This window comes from Crocuta crocuta, unplaced genomic scaffold (assembly GCF_008692635.1).
Source record: "Crocuta crocuta isolate KB4526 unplaced genomic scaffold, BGI_CrCroc_1.0 scaffold168, whole genome shotgun sequence".
Classification (NCBI taxonomy): Eukaryota; Metazoa; Chordata; class Mammalia; order Carnivora; family Hyaenidae; genus Crocuta; species Crocuta crocuta.
Genome location: NW_027532591.1, coordinates 4640684 through 4657828, shown reverse-complemented (window position 1 = coordinate 4657828; position 17145 = coordinate 4640684). Strand labels below are relative to the sequence as shown.

The window sequence follows — 17145 nt, the reverse complement described above, 5'->3', positions numbered from 1 at the left end:
TTCCTGTCACGGCAGCAGCCACTGCCGCCGCGGCCGCCCGGGGGCCGCGGGAGCCCTGGGCGGTGCCGGGTGGATAAGGCCCGGGCAGGTTTTGGATCCGCCGCGAGGTATGCAGTGTACCTGCCCCTCGGCGAGGGGAGATACCGGGCGGCGGGGGAGATGGAGGCGCTGGGGCAGGGCAGGGCTGCGCATCCTGCCGCGTCGGAGTAGGGTCCCTCGGCTTCGTCTCCCCTGCGCCTTCCGCTATCTGCTTCTCTCCCGAGCCCGGGCCCAGCATCGACGGCCCCACCCGATGCCCCGGAGCCGCAGACTCGGCATGTCTGACTGACTTGGTCTCTTCTCCGAGTCCGCTCACTCCGTGCCCTCCGCTCAGGTGACCGCCCGCCATTCACCTAAGTTAGTGAACTCTGACGCCTGGACTCACCCTGAGGGCCCCCATCCCGTGTGCCCACATCCAGTTAACGTCGGAGCCCCGTTAATTTTACTCTCTGACTGTGGAATCCATCCGCTTCTCTGCCTCCCGTGCTCCCTTTGCTCACCTCTTTTGCTGGGACCGTTGCGAGATGCTCCGTACCGAGAAGGCTTCCAGCCTCCATTCTCCCTCCTACCTCTTCCCCTCTGTAGCCAGAGGGAGGTTTCTAAATCGCTGACCTGGTCCCTTCACCTCCGCTGCCACCAGGATAATGCTGAACGTCCTTTAGGCTTAAAGGTTTTTCTGTTTTGCTCCTTGTACAGATTTTCAGCTTCGCTTATACCCTTTCTTGGCACACACTTTATGCCCCAGTAGGTCTTTAGCTTTCTTGTGCAGGCCAAACTGTTTCTTTCTCACCTTGGAACCACTGTCAGGTTGTTCGCTCTGTTTGGAATCCCATATCCCTTGCCCACCTCCTACTTTTTCATGACTCAGCACAAACATCACTTTCTCCAAGATGCCTTTTCTGTTTGTGCTGGGTAAGTGGCCACTTCTGGGGATTCAGGGTCCCTGGAGAAGCCCTGTGTGGTTTTTGTCCACTGAAGAGGCCGTCCCCACCGTGATTCATTCCTGCTCTCCCAGTGTCCAGCAAGATTCTTTCACATACTCCTGTGAAAGGTTGTGAGATCTCTGAATCAGAATGCTGAGTCAGATTTCTCTAGAGCAGAATGTCGCCTGGAACTTTGTGTGGTGATGAAAATATTCAGTGTTGGTGCTGGCCAGTGGTAGCTAGTAGCTGAAGAACTGGACTTTAAATTGTATTTAATATAAAGTTAAAAGTCATATACGGCTACCATGTTTGGCACAGCTTTAGAGACTTTCTGGATCCTACCCAGCTTGTACCAGCCCTGTCCCTGAATCTGCTTTCCCTCTCACTCTACCTCTCTGGTTTAATCCAGATTGGTGAATCAGTTGAGTAAGTTTTACTGAGTCCACACTCCCCACATAAACCCATTAACAGGTGGGTCCTATCTCTTCTGTCTCCCATGTTGCTTGCTTCATTGCTATGATTCCAGCATTAATATTTCATCCTTTGGTGTTAAACATTGCCTTTTTTCTCTGGGAGTTTATTAACCACACCTTACGAACAGGTTGCGTTATTGGAGGTGGGGCTTATGGGGTGCTTTGGTCTGAGTGTCTTCCTCTCCCCACCAGACAGGTATCTAGGCTGTCAAGATGCCGGGGCCACGAGCTCGGAAAGGCCCTCAGGCCAGTGGCCAGGGTGTGGCAGCTGCAAAGCAGGTATGGACACAGCCTCCTCACTCCTCTGCCTGAGGTGGAGGGTCTCTAGACAGCTTGGGCAAACTGGCTCACCTGTTTGGCTTCCCCTTTAGTGCAGAGACTTTGAGCAGTTCTTCCTGGAGTTGGCAGAGACCCTGTGACGAGGCCCTGCCACCCACCTGTGGGAGATGAAGCCTGAACTCTGCTGTGTTTCAACCCAGGCATCCTGCCATGGCTGTCTCCATATGAGTGATCTGGAGGGTTCAGGAACCACCAAATTTAGGGTGTTCTGATGGGGGTGTCAGCACTGTTATGGGTTTCTCATTTAGCGCCATGATTTTGCTTGCTAGCCAAGGATACCGGGGCTTGAGGACTGTGCCACTGGGAGAGCTGCGCTGCTTAGGGACACAGGGCTGTGACCCAGGTGGGAGACTGAGAAGTCTATTTTCTGCTCCCTTTATTTCTTCTGGGTCCAAGTCCTGAAACTTCTTAGTTCGTTTTTATTGTCTTAACAGAGGCGAGTAAGGGAGGTTGTGGGATAAAGAGCATAGACTCAAGTCACAAGAGCTTTATTTTTAAATTCTAGGTCTGCCACTTACAAGGCTGTCTCAGTTTCATCTGAACATGGAGATAAAAATAGGACTACCTTTTCCTAGAGTAGACAAATTCATAGAGACAGAAAGTAGAATGGTGAGGGACAGGGGGAGGGGGAAAAGGGGAGTTGTTTAATAAGATGGAAAGAGTTCTGTGGATGGATGATGGTGATGGTAGCACAACACTGTGAATGGGCTTAATGCCACTCACTTGCACACTTGAAAATGGTTAAGATGAGGGGTGCCTGGCTGGTCAGTGGAGCAGGTAGCTCTTGATCTCGGGATCCTGAGTTCAAGCCCCATGTTGGGTGTAAAGCTTACTTTAAAAAAAATTTTGGTTATGGCGATAATTTTTATGTTGCATTATGTTTTACCGCAATTAAAACAGGACCTACTACTCAGGATTGTGAGACTTAAATAATCATGTAGAGTGCTAAGTACAATGCCTGGCAGCTAGTGCTGTTATGCTGTGAGTAATAATAATGGCAGTGTAGTCTTACTGGGTTCTTTATAGTCACCAGGAAGATAATTTTCCCAAAGGCTAATGTTTCAGGCCTCAGTTTCCCTATCTGCACATTGGGCCTCACACATAGTGAAGGAGTGACTGATTGCCTGAGACAGGCTCTGGGGCTGGGCCTCATTGTGTGGTTCTTAAGAACCCTTCTCTGCTCTCAGCTGGGGCTCTTTGTGGAGTTCAGCCCTGAGGACATGCTGCTGGGGATGGAGGAGACTGAAGATGACGGGGACCTGGAGGCTGAACTGCTGGCCCTCACTGGGGAAGCAGGGGTCACAGGCAGGAAGCCAGCACCCAAGGAGCCGGGTGAGTTTGTGTCATTGGGCTGGGACCACATGGGCTCAGACAGGTAGAGAGGTTCTCTCCTCACACCTGGTAGGAGCCCGTTAGTTTTCTTGGTCCTTCTGATAGCTCTTCTGCGGCATTCCCACCAAGAGGCCATCTTCTCCTGTGTGAAGGGAAGCTCACTCCTCTCACTGCCCACCCCCCCNCTCATTGTGGACAGTCAGCAGTCTGATTCTCAGACTGACTCAGGTCTCTGCCTTAGCCCTAGCCAGGGTGCAGTATAGAGGAGGGGCTCAGCATGGATTGCATTGGGCACATAATAAATGCACAAAAATTGTGTCAAATGAGTTAGTAGATGGTTAGATGAGCCTGGGTATGAATCATCACTCTGCCACTTACTAGGATTGCACTGTTAGGAAGATTAACATTGGTTTTATTATCAATTCATTCCTATAAAATGGAGTTTGTATTATTTATCCTGAATAATTGTTGTGAAGCTTCAAGGGATGTTAAAAATCTTACATATGTGAAAGGTGTAGTTGGGAGAATAGATGGACATCTCTGTGAATAACTACAAGACAAAAATGCCAAGAAGGGAGCAGCTTATTGCTTGTTGGAGGACCCAGGAAGCTTTCCCAGCTGAGGGTCTTTTGAGCTGGGTCATAAAGGAAGAACGGGAATTTTCCAGGTGGGACTTTGTGGAAGGGAAGGAGGATTTCTACCTGGGTGTGTATTCTGTCACAGTGGATTGAAGACACTCCTCATGGACTTTTTCTGAGTTGCCCTGACCCTCTGTGACTCTCTTCCCTCAGCCCCCCTGCCTATGGCCCACATCGAGAAGTTGGCTGCAGACTGTATGCAGGATGAGGAGGAGGAGGAGGAGGAGGAAGGGCTGGAGGAGGATGCAGACTTGCTGGTGCGTCTGCCAGGCTTGCTTCTGAGGGCTCTGTGGTCAAGCCTGTGGAATGGGCCTGGGGTTTGTCTCATGTGTTCTCATGTTGAGTGAGTGCCTTGCCCTTCTTGGGCCCATTTTCCTAACTACCTTGTAAGACTGATCCCCTTTGGTGTGTGGTCTGAACTGTGCATTTGGGGATTTTCAGATTTGGAGTGTTCACTGTTTTTAAGGCTCTCCTTGGCCATATTAATGGTAAAAAGGACTTTTAGGCACAGTGACTGATATTGGGAAACACTGCTGCACGGAGAGGGCCCTTTCATGGGTATGGCCATGAGACACCCAGGCTCCTGAGACTTGTGTCTCCCCAGACTGAGCTGCAGGAGGTCCTGGGTGCAGATGAGGAGTCTGGGCCACTGGATGATGATAAGACAGCCAGCCCAGGTGGCTCTGAGGAGGAGAAGGGACCAGAAAACATTGAACCTCCAGGGCAGACAGCTCTACTAACAGCTTCAGTCCCAGCAGCTCAGGTAGGTTCTGGAGGGATCTTGTGTGCCTTTGATGCCCTTCCGTATCTGTGTATAACACGCATGTAGCATGGCTTGCATAGGAAGGCTGCAATAACCCTTTCCAGGGCCCTCCAGCAGCTGCCCCAAGCGGAGACAAAGCCTGAGAAACTGCTTGGTGGCTGGCCAGCCTCAAAGGCCTCTCTGTTCTCCCAGACCCCCTACAGCCATTTCCTGGCTTCCACAGATTGTCCAAGGCCTCTGTGTTTGCTTCTGATATGGCCTCTGGCCTCTCCAGTGAGTCTTTGCCTCGTACCTTGAGGCTTTTAGGCTCTTCCTTCTCCTTGAATCCAAGAGCTCCATTTTCTGGGGCAGCTTCCTTGCAGGGAGGGAGCAGCAAGGGCCTAGCTGGCCCTGGAGTGGCCATGCCCTGAACTGAAGTATCTACAGGCTGAAGGGCCTCGGGGGCTGCAGGCTCTTCTGGAGGATCGGATCCGCAACTACCGGGAGGCTGCAGCCAGTGCCAAGGAGGCAGGTGAAGCAGCCAAAGCCAGGCGCTGTGAGCGAGGCCTAAAGGTGGGTTGGGCCTTGCCAGAGAGCAGGGCTTTGTGGAGGGGGGCAGAGGACAGTGGGTAAAGCAGCAAGAGGGGAGGCCTCCCCACCAGCCTTATGGAGGTGAAGGATTCTTGGCCTGTCTTCAAGCAGGGTTCAGGCTAAGATGGCTGGCTGGATTTCTGGGTTTTCTGTCTCAGACTCTGGAGTCCCAGTTGGCTGCTGTGAGAAAAGGCAGGAAGATCAGTGAGGATGAGATTCCACCTCCAGTGGCTTTGGGCAAGAGACAGCTGGCTGCTCAGGAAACAGCTGACAGGAGCTCTGAGGCAGATGCCCCAGCTCCGTGCACCATGGAGCCAGGTATTGGAGACCTTCAAGTCCTGTCCTAGTTTCCAGTCAGAGCCCATGGCCCACCTCCCCATCCTGCCACTGCCCATTGTCATCAGATGCACCTTCTCTGAAAGGTTCTCAGGCCAGCCAGACCTGTAGGCAGTAGGCACTGGGAACCCAGGATATGCACCTTCTTTGACCCTCATGCGCCCTCTGTGGGCTTTTTGTTTCTTAATAGACAACCCCTGCCAGCCTGAGACAAGCCTCTTCGGCAGTCCTGGCATTTCTGCGCCACCTGATTCAGACCCAGACCCACAGGCCCTATTGTCGGCCCGACAGAGAGAGTACAAATTGGCTGCTCTGAATGCCAAGCGAGCTGGAGACCTAGACCGTGCCCGAGAGCTCATGAGGATTGGGAAAGTATGACGTCTAACTCAGAGGATCTGTGTTCAAGCCCTTGTTTCATATAGGGCCACAGTGACCGTGGTGTGAGGGGTGGGTCAGGAGGTTGGGGTTCAGCCCAGAGTTTCCCTGGCTTTATGCCCACACCTGCTTTTCCTACTATAGAGATTTGGTGCAGTCCTGGAGGCCCTGGAGAAGGGGCAGCCCGTGGACCTGAGTGCCATACCCCCACCACCTGAGGGTCAGTATGGGGCCAGTGGGGTGGGGCCTGCTCAAGCTGAGGTTGGGGAGGGATTTCAGGACTGGGGCTGCCCAGGGACCCCCCATTTACACCTCTACTTTGGGTCCCCAGACCTGCAGCCCCTCCCACAGGCTTCCAAGGCCCTCACAGCACCCTCAGTTGTACTCCCAGCAGTGGAGCGAGTGCAGCCGGTGATGGCCCCTGACACTCCAGCAGCCCCAGGTAGGATGGGATGGTGGGACTGTGGAGTGGGGACCTGGAGAGAGGAAGCAGAACTGATGCCATCTCCCGTATCCGTTCAAGTGGTCCCTGCTGAGCCACAGACGGTGCTGGATGCCCTGCAGCAGAGACTGAACAAGTACCGTGAGGCAGGCATTCAGGCCCGGGGCAGTGGGGATGAACGCAAGGCCCGGATGCATGAGCGCATTGCCAAGGTGGGCCCACAGCTGCACAACTCCTGCCCTGTGTCAGCCTTCTGTTGTTGCAGTTAGCCCTGGTCTTTGAGTCTCCGTCTATCCGTCTCTTTCTGGACTTCCGACTGCCTCTGGGGTCTTTTTCCTTCTTGGACTGCTTTCAGTTTTCCTCTCCCTGTGTGGGGCCTGCAGACTGCTGCCCACTGTAAGTCCCTCCCTTCCTTCCCTTGCAGCAATATCAAGATGCCATTCGAGCACACCGGGCAGGACGGAGAGTTGACTTTGCGGAGTTGCCTGTTCCTCCAGGTGAGTGGGGCTTGGCCTAGGGGCTGTTTGAGGAGGTTTCTGAGAAAGAAAGGGGGAAAAGGAAATGATTTCTCCTGTATCTGACTCTACTCTGTAGAAGCCACCTATCCCAATAATGGCCAGGAAGACCCAGCCAAGGCCCACAGCAGCCTGTGCTTCCCCTATCCTCTCCCAGCTGTCTTTTTCTTCCACAGGATTCCCCCCTATTCCTGGCCTGGAGCCTATTGTGGGCACTGAGGAGGATGTAGTGGCAGCTACTTTAGCAGCTGCCCAGAAACTGGCTTCCTCAGAGGATACAGCCCCAGCAGAGGAAAATGAGGATGAGGATGAGGTTTGGCTGAGGACCTGGGACTTCCAGGGGATGGTGGGGGAAAATCCCAGATGAGGGATAAACCCAGAACCTGTTGTTGTTCATACTAACAACCCTGGGAAGGTAGGTATGCTTTTAACCCAGCTAGGAGTTAACAGAGCTAGATTCAAACCAGGCTCTTTCTGACTCCAGAGCCCTGGTTCAGTCCACATTACCCTGCTGTTTCCTACTGGGGAGGTTTTGAGGCTGCTTCCAGCTCTGGGATTCCCATGAAGGGAAGCTATGCAATTCAGGTTACATAGCAAGTTAGTGCAGCCTTAGGAAGACAGCCTGGGTGGGGAACAGATTCCCTGTGACAGCTTCCTGGGAACCTGCAGGATAAACCCCCAGCCCAGGCCCCAGTGGCCAAGAAGCCAGCGCAGCCTATGGTCCCTTCATTCCGTGCCCTGCCAGAGACCAAGGCCTCAAGTTCTAAGGAATCACTGAGTCCCTCTGGTGAGTTGGGGAGAAGAGGGATCGAGGGGTGAAGGCTGTAGTAAGGGACAGGCATGGTTCCAACTATTATCCCTCACCCTTCAGTGTGCGAGAAGCTGGCATTGCTAGAGGCACGGAAACTGCAATACCAGCGGGCAGCCCTGCATGCCAAGCGTGCCCAGGACCTAGAGCAAGCCAAAGCCCATCTGCGGGTAGCCAAATGCCTTGAAGCTCAGATCACCCAGGTACGAGCTGGGCGACCTGTGGACCTCTCGAAGGTGAGTCTCACCTGGTTAAGCAGCTGGACTTCTCAGGCAGAGGAGGCATTGGCAGGCTTGACGGGCAGGGCTGTGAATGAAGCAGCTGCTTGGAAGGGATGGGATGCAGATAGGATGTGGTGACATCTGGGAAAGAGCTTGTTGCTTATGCCGCTCTACCCAATGGCCCTAAGAGAGACCAGGGAAGGCTAGATGGGCTGCCTGTGGTCAGAGGTGATGAGGCATGGCAAGGGTAGTGGAAAGCAGAGTATTGCAGCAGCTTGAGATTGAATGGGAGGCAGTGAGTTCCCATCACTGGAGGTTAGTAGAAACTAGAGAAACATTTCATTTGGATTCTGCATTTGTTAGACTCAGTAGAGGAATAATCTGACTCTTGGGGCCCCTGAGGGGCCTTGTGACCTGGGCAGGTCCCTTCACCCTTGACGGATGAGGAGGGTGACTTTATCCTCATTCACCATGAAGACCTGCGACTTTCCCAGAAGGCTGAGGAAGTATATGCCCAGCTACAAAAAATGCTTCTGGAGCAACAGGAGGTCAGTGAACTGTTTGTCTGTCTTCCCTGTTCAGTGCCCACAGCCTCCTTTGGGGTAAGGTATAGGGCCCAGATCCATATTCTAGTTCTTCCACTTACTGGTTGTGTGACCATGTGTAAAATATAGATGAGAGGAGAAAAGTTTTAAGGGAGATGAATATACATGTATATTTTTGTATGGGTATGTCTGAACTGTGTCTTTGTGCTTGTGAAGTGATGTTTCTATTGGGTTTTGAAGGAAAAATAGGAGTTTGCTAAGTGAATTTTGGGAAATGCCTATTCCCAGAAAAGGAAACAGCAGAAACTTAGAACAATGTGTGGAACTTGCAAACAGTGGCCTTGGATACAGTAGGTGTTGGGAGAAGGGGTGAGGCTACAGAAGGTTGGAACTTTCAGAAGTCAGGCTTCAAATGCCAACCGAGACAGCCCCACTATGGGCTCTGCAGTCACTCTGGGCCCTTATTTTCAGAAGTGTCTGCTATTCTCCAAGCAGTTCATGCACCAGGGCAATGTGGCCGAGACTACACGGTAAGTGCAAGGCCTTGAGGGGGCTTATTGGGTGGGAAGGAGAAAGTGAGCCCTACAATACTGACATGCCCATCCATCCCTATCAGGTTTGAGAAACTCGCTCAGGACCGTAAGAAGCAGCTTGAGATCCTGCAGCTGGCCCAGGCCCAGGGCCTTGACCCTCCAGGCCACCACTTTGAGTTGAAGACATTCCAGACTGTGAGGTGCCAAAAGCCCAAGGGAGACAGTGGCTCCATGCAGGAGTAGGACAAGAGACTGGAGACATAGACCCCTATAGTGAGGCTTTCAGGCTTGGCCTGGCCATAGGCACTGGGGCTGGGGGAAGTGGGTTTAGCTACCTGCCTGTGAGAAGCTCAGAGCTGGGTCGTGGCTGTGGAGGGAACTCTGGACTGGAGGTCATCTAAGTCTGAGGTCTGTATTTCAGCTCTGCCACTGTTAGCCCAGACAAACTTTGCTTCCCTGGGCCTGCTCTCCTAACTACCTCCCCACTGGGCAGGCAACAGGCACTGGAAGAGGGGACCTTTTCCTGCCACCTTCCTTCATTTTGTGCTCTCTCCTTGCTTCTTGGCTATAGGATCTTCTCAGAACTTAACAGCACAGAAATGCATCTGATCATTGTCCGGGGAATGAACCTCCCAGCCCCTTCAGGTAGCCCAAGAACCACCCTTACTCCAGGCTATTGCCCAGATACTTCATCCCCAGTCAATAGAGAGGCACTGGCTTACCCTCCATATCAAACACTAGTCTCCGTGGTACTCCTTCTGACCCAGACTCTCATTTCTCCTTCATAGGGGTGACTCCTGATGACTTGGATGCTTTTGTGCGGTTTGAATTCCACTATCCTAACTCGGTGAGGTTCAGGTAGAGGTAGGATCCCTGACCCCTATCTTCCATTTCCGGACCCTGTGCTCAATTTCTCTGCATGGGAGGTCTGGCTACAGTGAGAGGTTTGAAGAGCCTTGGATGTATTCTTCACAGTGGACAGTCACTTCCCTTAACACTTAGCCTACAGTTCTTTGCCCTACACAGCTGTTTTTTCAAGCTGTCCTGACCTCTCCCATCTTACTGCTTTAGGACCAGGCTCAAAAAAGCAAAACAGCTGTGGTGAAGAACACAAACTCTCCAGGTGAGGACCACTTTCTCTTCCCTCTTGTTCTCTGATAGGTGTGCAGCACTTTTGGTTTCAGAGTGTTTTCAGATCTCTTAGTTGGTTTACTCAACTTGGGACATAAAGGCAGTTGGGGAAATTGAGGCTCAGAGAGGTATAGAGACTTGCCTAGGGCCCCAGAGCAAGGAGGTGGTGGAAAGGAGACTTGAATCCCATTTTGGTATAATCTGTGTCTAATAAAACTACAAAAATTGTCCGAGTGGACTTCTAAGGCCAGGACCTAAACATTTGCTCTACCACCCTCTGATGCAGTCCCTTTGAATTGCAGGCAGAGGGAGGGGAGGCCAACTCTGGACCTTTGTTTCCACTTCCTCAGGAAATCCCTGGGAGCCCAAGCCACTTCTTGTCTTCTCCCATTCTTGCAGAATTTGATCAGCTCTTCAAACTAAATATTAACCGAAACCACCGGGGCTTCAGGAGGGTGATCCAAAGCAAAGGAATCAAGTTTGAAATCTTCCACAAAGGGTGAGGCCCCTGTCAGGTACATTGCCAAGATGGGTTGGGCGAAAGGAAGGGCTTCTGTTGCTGCCCCTACTGCTATTCAGTCTTCCTGCAGTGGGCACAGCCAGCTCATTCCTGCTTCCCCCTGCTCTTCCCAATCCAATACCCTGCTGATTCTTGGTTCCCCAGATCGTTCTTCAGAAGTGACAAGCTGGTTGGCACAGCCCACCTGAAGCTGGAGCGGCTAGAGAATGAGTGTGAGATCAGAGAGATTGTGGAGGTAGGTTGGGCAAACCAGACCACTTGGCAAATAAGAATCAACATTCACTGAAAATCACTCTCTCCTGTAGGTTTTTTTGTGCCCATTATTGAAAGAATATCCACAGATGTGCTGTAGACTAGGTGCTATTCCCGTTTCACAAATATAGAGATTCAGAGGGTTTGAGAAAATTTCATAGCATCACAGGAAGCAGTGATAGTCTTTCCACAATACTCGGAGTCACCTAAACTCCTAGATATGTGGATTAGAGGGCTCTTGAGGGGTCTGATCATTGCTGTCAACTTGGCATACATAAATTTCTAGGTTTTAGGAGGCAGAGTTGTGGGTGGGGCATTTATCTAGCCAGCATGAACAAGTGGAACAGGCTCTGGACATAAAGTTGATACGGAAGTTCCAGATTGGGGACCCACCAGAATGCAGCTAGTCTGCGTTTAGGAATTGGCTCCAGACACCTCCTTAACCTTATGTGAACTTATGTGAATTTCAAAGGCAGGGACTCTGAGAGCTTATCTCTGACAGGTGAGGAAACTAAGGTCCAGTGACAAGGGTGTTCCATTAAGTACATATGTTGTGTCCCTGGCAGACCTCAGCCCAGATCCTTGCTGATGCCTTTGTAGGGAGAGGCTTTTCCCCACTACAGTGTGCCTGACCTCACTCCCTGCCTGTTTGGGGGGACCAGGGAGGGATGTTCTTAAGCAGGGTCTGCTCTGTGTTGGCCACACTGCAGGCAGACTTCTTGAGCCTGTAATCCTTTGTACTCCAGCAGCCCAGGCCCCTGCCTAGAAGGAAGGAAGCAGTGTAGTGGGTAGAAAGGAACTCTTGGCCTGGGTTCTAGTCCTGGCCTTGCCACATGGTGGTTTTGTAGCCTTACCATTCACTTCTTTCTGAGCCATCTGTGAAGTATGGGTTTGGGCTTAGTGGTTTTCAGGCTGTAGCATGAAGCCAGAGCCTTTTTTCCAGAAATTGCCGTGAGGAAACTGGGCAGAACTCTGGGTTTCTCATCTGTACTTTAGAGCATTGACAATTCTTTGGATTTCAATGTGACTTTTTGTAAGACTTACCTAAAACCACCAAAAAGCAGGAGGGCAGGGTTGTCATGGAGACTCTTGTGTTGACACCGCAGGACACTTGAGCTCCTTTTTTTCCTGGCCTATGAGCATAGGGAGTGGTCTGCTCCCAGCCCCTGGCCCATCTCACTCACCATCTCCCTCTGTGATCCTCACAGGTCCTGGATGGAAGGAAGCCCACTGGGGGCAAGCTGGAGGTGAAAGTGAGGCTGCGGGAGCCTCTGAGTGGCCAGGATGTGCAGATGGTAACTGAGAACTGGCTGGTTCTGGAGCCCAGAGGCCTATAAGGTGGGCAGCAATCTAAGTCCTCAAACTTCTGCCCTCAGAGACCCTTCAGTACTCCTCTCCTATCTGGGGAGAAGACCTAGGAATTTCTCATCCGTGGGGACCAGGAGGCAAAACTGTTGGGTAGGGCTTAGGCTGAGTTTCTTACGATCCTCAAGAGAACTGGGAAGGGAAGTTATTAACCTTCCCAGGTCTGTCGCAGGCAATTTTTTCTAAACTCTGCATATTCACTGCAGTTTAGACTTACTACGTATGTTTTGTGCCCTTGTGCAGGAGACTGTCAGTATTGAGAGAGGACTCAGGCCAGCAACTGTGTGCAGGAGCACACTTTTCCCAGCTTTGCTGGCTACAGAAGCCTTTGTACATAGTAAGGAAGATGCTGCTACTCGAGCACCAAAGATCTGTTAAGTATGTGCATTAGTGACCACACAGTGTGGTCTTACCTGTTGCTGGCCCCTCCCTGAGCCTCTATGAAAGCAGACTGGATTCCAGGAGTCCCCTCACCCTTCCCCTGCCTCCCCCTCTGGCTGGGAGAAGGCAAGGATAGCCTCATCACCCTTTAACCTGTGTTTAGCAAGTGTATAGCTTACCACAGCTCCCAGTTGCACCATTTCTGAATGTGCCTTTAAAAGATTTAACTAAGGGATGGGAGAACTTGAGGATGATCGGGAAGCCCCCCGCCTAGGGTGCAGGCAGAATTCCGTGACTCCTGCTTGGTCAGTGGCAGCCTATCCCACATGACTCCCTTTACCCCAACTGTGCCTGTGCCTTGGTTCCTGACTGCTGCTGCACTAGCCTCCCTGCTTCCCAGAGCTCTGTGGAGGAGGGAAGTTACATTCGGGAATGTGTGGTGGGAAGGGTGAGGAGGGATCTCGAGTTTGGTCCATGCACCTAAGACTAAACGACTGTTAACTGGAAGAAAAAAAAATACATATATATATATGTAATTTTATGTAGGTGTTTTTATTTAAGAAAACTAGGTCTAATTCATTATAGGGGTTTTACACTCTATATGCAGAGTAGTCATCAAAGTCCTAAATAAGAGCCCTATTCCCTGTCACTTTTAAAGCCAGAGTGGCAGTAACATTTGTTAACTGACAAACTGCTGCTAAGGCTTCCTCTTTTGAGAGAGGGCAAGGGGAAGCCTTCTGTCTTCTGAGGATCAGAGAGAGGAATCCCTTAGTTCCTTCCCAAGAGATCCTTCTTTGGCTTTTTCTAAATGGATGGAGACAATGGAGGGATTTGTAGATTACAATAGATTTAATATTCAAAACTGCAATATTCTGCATTTCTTAGAAATTTCCCCCTTTTTTGAAGCATTAACTTAGGTTCAAGAAAGCATTCCTCCAGATTTTTTAAAGGCTGTGAGTGAAGCAGATACATTCAGCTTACTGGTTGCTATAGTATTGCATAAGCACAGCTCAGGGATTGAGCTTTTATGTGTCTTTTTCCAGGTTAGGGCTGGACCATGCTTCCTTTCCTTAGAAGATTGTAGCTGTTAGTGGATAACAGAACAGGAATGACAAATGACTTCTTCTAAAAGCTTTCTGGCCAGTCTTACCTATGTGTGCACTACCAACATTTCCACAGATGTGAGATTTAACACTTAATTGCAGTCACATCTGTGCATCAAACAAGCAGTAATCTAGAATGAAAGGGTTGTTGGCCTTCATAAGGTGACCAAGGGCAAAGAGGGGTGGTCAGGAGGGCTCCTGACCCAACCTCGTCTTCCCCCTAAGGGTTTGCACCCAACGTGGTGCTAAGAGGGCCACATGGACAGCTGTGGCTGTTTATCCTCAAAGGTTTCAACAACCAGCCCTAGGAATTTTTAAAGTCAGGCCTCTGCTGGAAATGCCCTATTCCAATGTGACAGGAACTTTTCTGTGCCTCAAAGGTTTCCTTTCACAACCTGTTCAACTTCAGTCTGTTTCACTGCCCTTTGCTTTTGGAAAACAGAACCTCCAGGCCAAAGGCAGCAAGACAAAGCCGCCCACTGGGTTTGGAAACTGAGATTCTTAAAAGGTCTTTGTTGCAGCCAAGGCATGCAGGGGTCATTGGTAGAGGGAGGAGCCTACTCAGCCTCCTTGTCCCAAGATTTGTCCTAATGTAACAACCAAACATCAGAGATCAGTGATTCTTGGGCAGTTGGGAACCAACCACAGCCCAAGTAGCTTTACATTTTAAATTCTCTATCTAGTGCAAGACCTGCTTTCTTCAGAATTACTGAACAAAATATGGAATAAAATATTTTGTGACTTTAACATTACTTTCCCTTTCTTATAGCACCATTGTGAAACCTGCATAATTACTTCCAAATTCTGAGCATGTTTTCTAAATGTTTCTGGCCAGCTCCGAAAAGATCTTGTCCCTTAAGTAAAGATAGCTCCTTTCAGGAGGAGACTGGTAGAGCCAGGGAACTTGCACCTGGTCCAGCTTCCCAAGCTCTAAACGGGGCATTATCATTCCTGCTCTACTCTATCAGTCCCTAAAAATCTCATTACATTATTAAAATAGAAGCCACCACCACAAACATGTTATAGAAACCATGTTCAGATTCCTTAATGATTAAAACACATTAGATGCAAAAATTATTCCCCAGTGATTAGTTATGATAGAAGTAAATCCATTTGGAAATTTGGGGCCCACCAGCATCAAGAACCACTCTGGATAATGGAAAACACTAGATGCAAAGTTTCTGTAGCCCTGGAGACCAGCAAGTGCTCAGAAAGTGTTAATAAAAATACTTGGAGAAATTACATTGCTTGGCATTTCATTAAGAATTCAATAATTTTGAAAAATATAGTAAGTTACCAGAATGACAATTCTTTTTTTTCCTTACAAGGATCTATCTCATTCTTTATATTCTAGAAAATTTTTACTTACTTACTTAGAAATGTGAGGGTTTAACCCTCCACTTGATAGAATTCTTCTACAATATATAAAGATAAAACAAGGGAAGAAAGTAAACTAACTTTGATTACGCTCAGTTCCACAAGATGATTTTACTAAACATAAAAGATTTTATATAGTTGAGAACAGACTTGACCCTGCAGGTCCAGAGCTTGTCTTTTAGTGGGAGAATTCAAAAGCTTGTACTGATCCAGAAAAAATAGATACAACTGCAAAATGTACTGAGCAGGAAGAAAGATCAACTTCTTTTTTTTAACATTTTATTTCTGAGAGAAAGGGAGACATAGAATCTGAAACAGGCTCCAGGTTCTGAGCTATCAGCACAGAGCCTGACATGGGGCTCAAACCCACGAACCATGAGATCATGACCTGAGCCAAAGTCAGATGCTTAACTGACTGAGCCACCCAGGCGCCCCAAAAAGATCAACTTCTATAGGAAAATTGAACCAGCTCCTGTAGAAGCTCTAAACTTCTCAGGTGTAGGTAGACCATGCTGGATGTTATACCCAAAATACCTGCCCCTACTGTTTCCTTCCTATCAAGTTCAGTGGGTGGTGGTTCTAGGGCTCAGTCTTTGCAAACTGGTGTGCTGTGGGCACCAACTGTTTTTGTCTTAGAAGTTTTGAGTCCCTTTGAATCTATGGGGAAGGTCACAATCCGAGATCTCTGCAGCTACCATCAATAAAACTTATGGAGAAACAGACATAGAATGTGGATCCCCACCACCACGGAAGAGGAATAAACCTAGCTAAACACACTCAAATGGCCAGGCTCCTAGGCTTCTGTTTGGAAAACTGCTCTAATTGCCAAGTGCTAAACCCAACTTTAGCTCCTGGGGAGAAACCTCTCCCTGTCCCACAGGCCTGCATGAACTTCTAATGTATTCTTAGAGCTATATTTTTAGTGCAGAGGGACTGACTCCTGCCTCTGGCTTGGCTAGAACTTCAAGAAGATGGCAGTAACAAAGGAGTTGCCCTAGACCACTATTTTTCAAATTGAGTTGCAAAATCCATTTGATCTGTGACTAAAAAAATTTTTAACAAAAGAGTAATCGGAGCGTATCACATATATCAAGGGTAAACCTAACCTTGGATTCTGATACCACTCCCAGTAAAAGAAACCGTGGCTCCGAAGGTGAGGCTAAAGTAAGCTAAAGATGAGCTGGAGCAAGCATCTTCTTAGGCTAGAAAAGGAAATGTTCAAAAACATGGTGGGAGCATATAACAGGGATGTAGGAGCTAGCCTGAAGGGGCTCACTGGCCAAAGCTGAGCACCAAAATAATGAATGAGAACCTCTCAAAAAGTGATCCATGAGTCCATAATGAAAATTAATGAATAAATAGGAAAGAAGGAAGAGCTTTTGCTTATAGATGACCAAGTGTAACTGCTAAAGGTAGAGTGCTAGAACTGAGAAACCATTCTGTAGCCATCAGTGGATGCTAAATCTAAGGGGAGATTTTTGATAAAATATTTATATGATCTGAAAATGTCTTTACACATATTGGTTGTTCATTCCAAGAGGAAAAACAGTGGAGAAACTGCACAGCACCCTGACCAGGTGATCAAAATTTACCATCAATGAGCAGAACAGATCCCACATGACCCTAGATGTGAGGCCCTAAAAAAGGATACAGCAACTCAGGATTCTGGCCAAGAATTCATAAAATTCTTCTCATAATTATGAGAAAGCACCAAACAAATGAGGCATTTTCTATTAAAAAATGGGGTGGAGGATCCTATACTCACCAAAAACATCAATGACACAAAGGTGAGTCAGAAAAGCTACTTGCTGAGTCTGATCCTAGACTGGAAGCTTTACTGCAGGGAAAAAGGCTATGAAGGGCATGGCTGGAGAGGTGCTAGGTTCAAGTGTCCTATTAATGTTAAATTAGCTGAAATTGCAGTTATGCAGGAAGATGTCCTTGTTTGTAGAAAATGAACATTAGGGGTAAAGGACTATGATATATGTAACTTACGCTCAGATGTCTTAATTTTTTATGGAGAGAGAAGGATAAAGCAATTATGACAAAATGTTATTAATATGTGAACAACAGGTGAATCTAGGTAAAGCATACATAGGTTTTTTTTTTTATACTTGCAACTTTCCTGGAAGTTTATTTCTCAATTTTTTTTTTTTTTTTTTTT

At 49.0% G+C, this 17145-nt stretch overlaps 1 protein-coding gene across 5 annotated transcripts; it reads left to right on the top strand.

Moving 5' to 3' along the window:
* The first annotated feature begins 6 nt into the window (after window positions 1–6).
* CC2D1B (coiled-coil and C2 domain containing 1B) lies at window positions 7–14351 on the top strand. 5 transcript variants are annotated; one of them, XM_077779818.1, is made up of 25 exons: window positions 7–107; window positions 1628–1714; window positions 2962–3106; window positions 3898–4001; window positions 4349–4507; window positions 4934–5059; window positions 5236–5395; window positions 5604–5785; window positions 5933–6008; window positions 6120–6230; window positions 6312–6442; window positions 6655–6727; window positions 6922–7058; window positions 7415–7532; window positions 7617–7789; window positions 8197–8322; window positions 8791–8849; window positions 8936–9052; window positions 9424–9497; window positions 9641–9699; window positions 9924–9975; window positions 10383–10482; window positions 10648–10738; window positions 11964–12093; window positions 12364–14351. In XM_077779818.1, the coding sequence occupies exons 2-24, from the start codon at window positions 1649–1651 to the stop codon at window positions 12090–12092; spliced, it is 2568 nt and encodes an 855-aa protein (XP_077635944.1). In that variant the 5' UTR covers window positions 7–107; window positions 1628–1648; the 3' UTR covers window position 12093; window positions 12364–14351. The 5 variants fall into 5 exon arrangements, with proteins under 5 accessions (XP_077635944.1, XP_077635945.1, XP_077635943.1 ...); XM_077779819.1 differs by lacking the exon at window positions 7–107 and adding an exon at window positions 141–373; XM_077779817.1 differs by lacking the exon at window positions 7–107 and adding an exon at window positions 1807–1977 and having other exon boundaries at window positions 1629–1714.
* Window positions 14352–17145: the final 2794 nt, after the last annotated feature.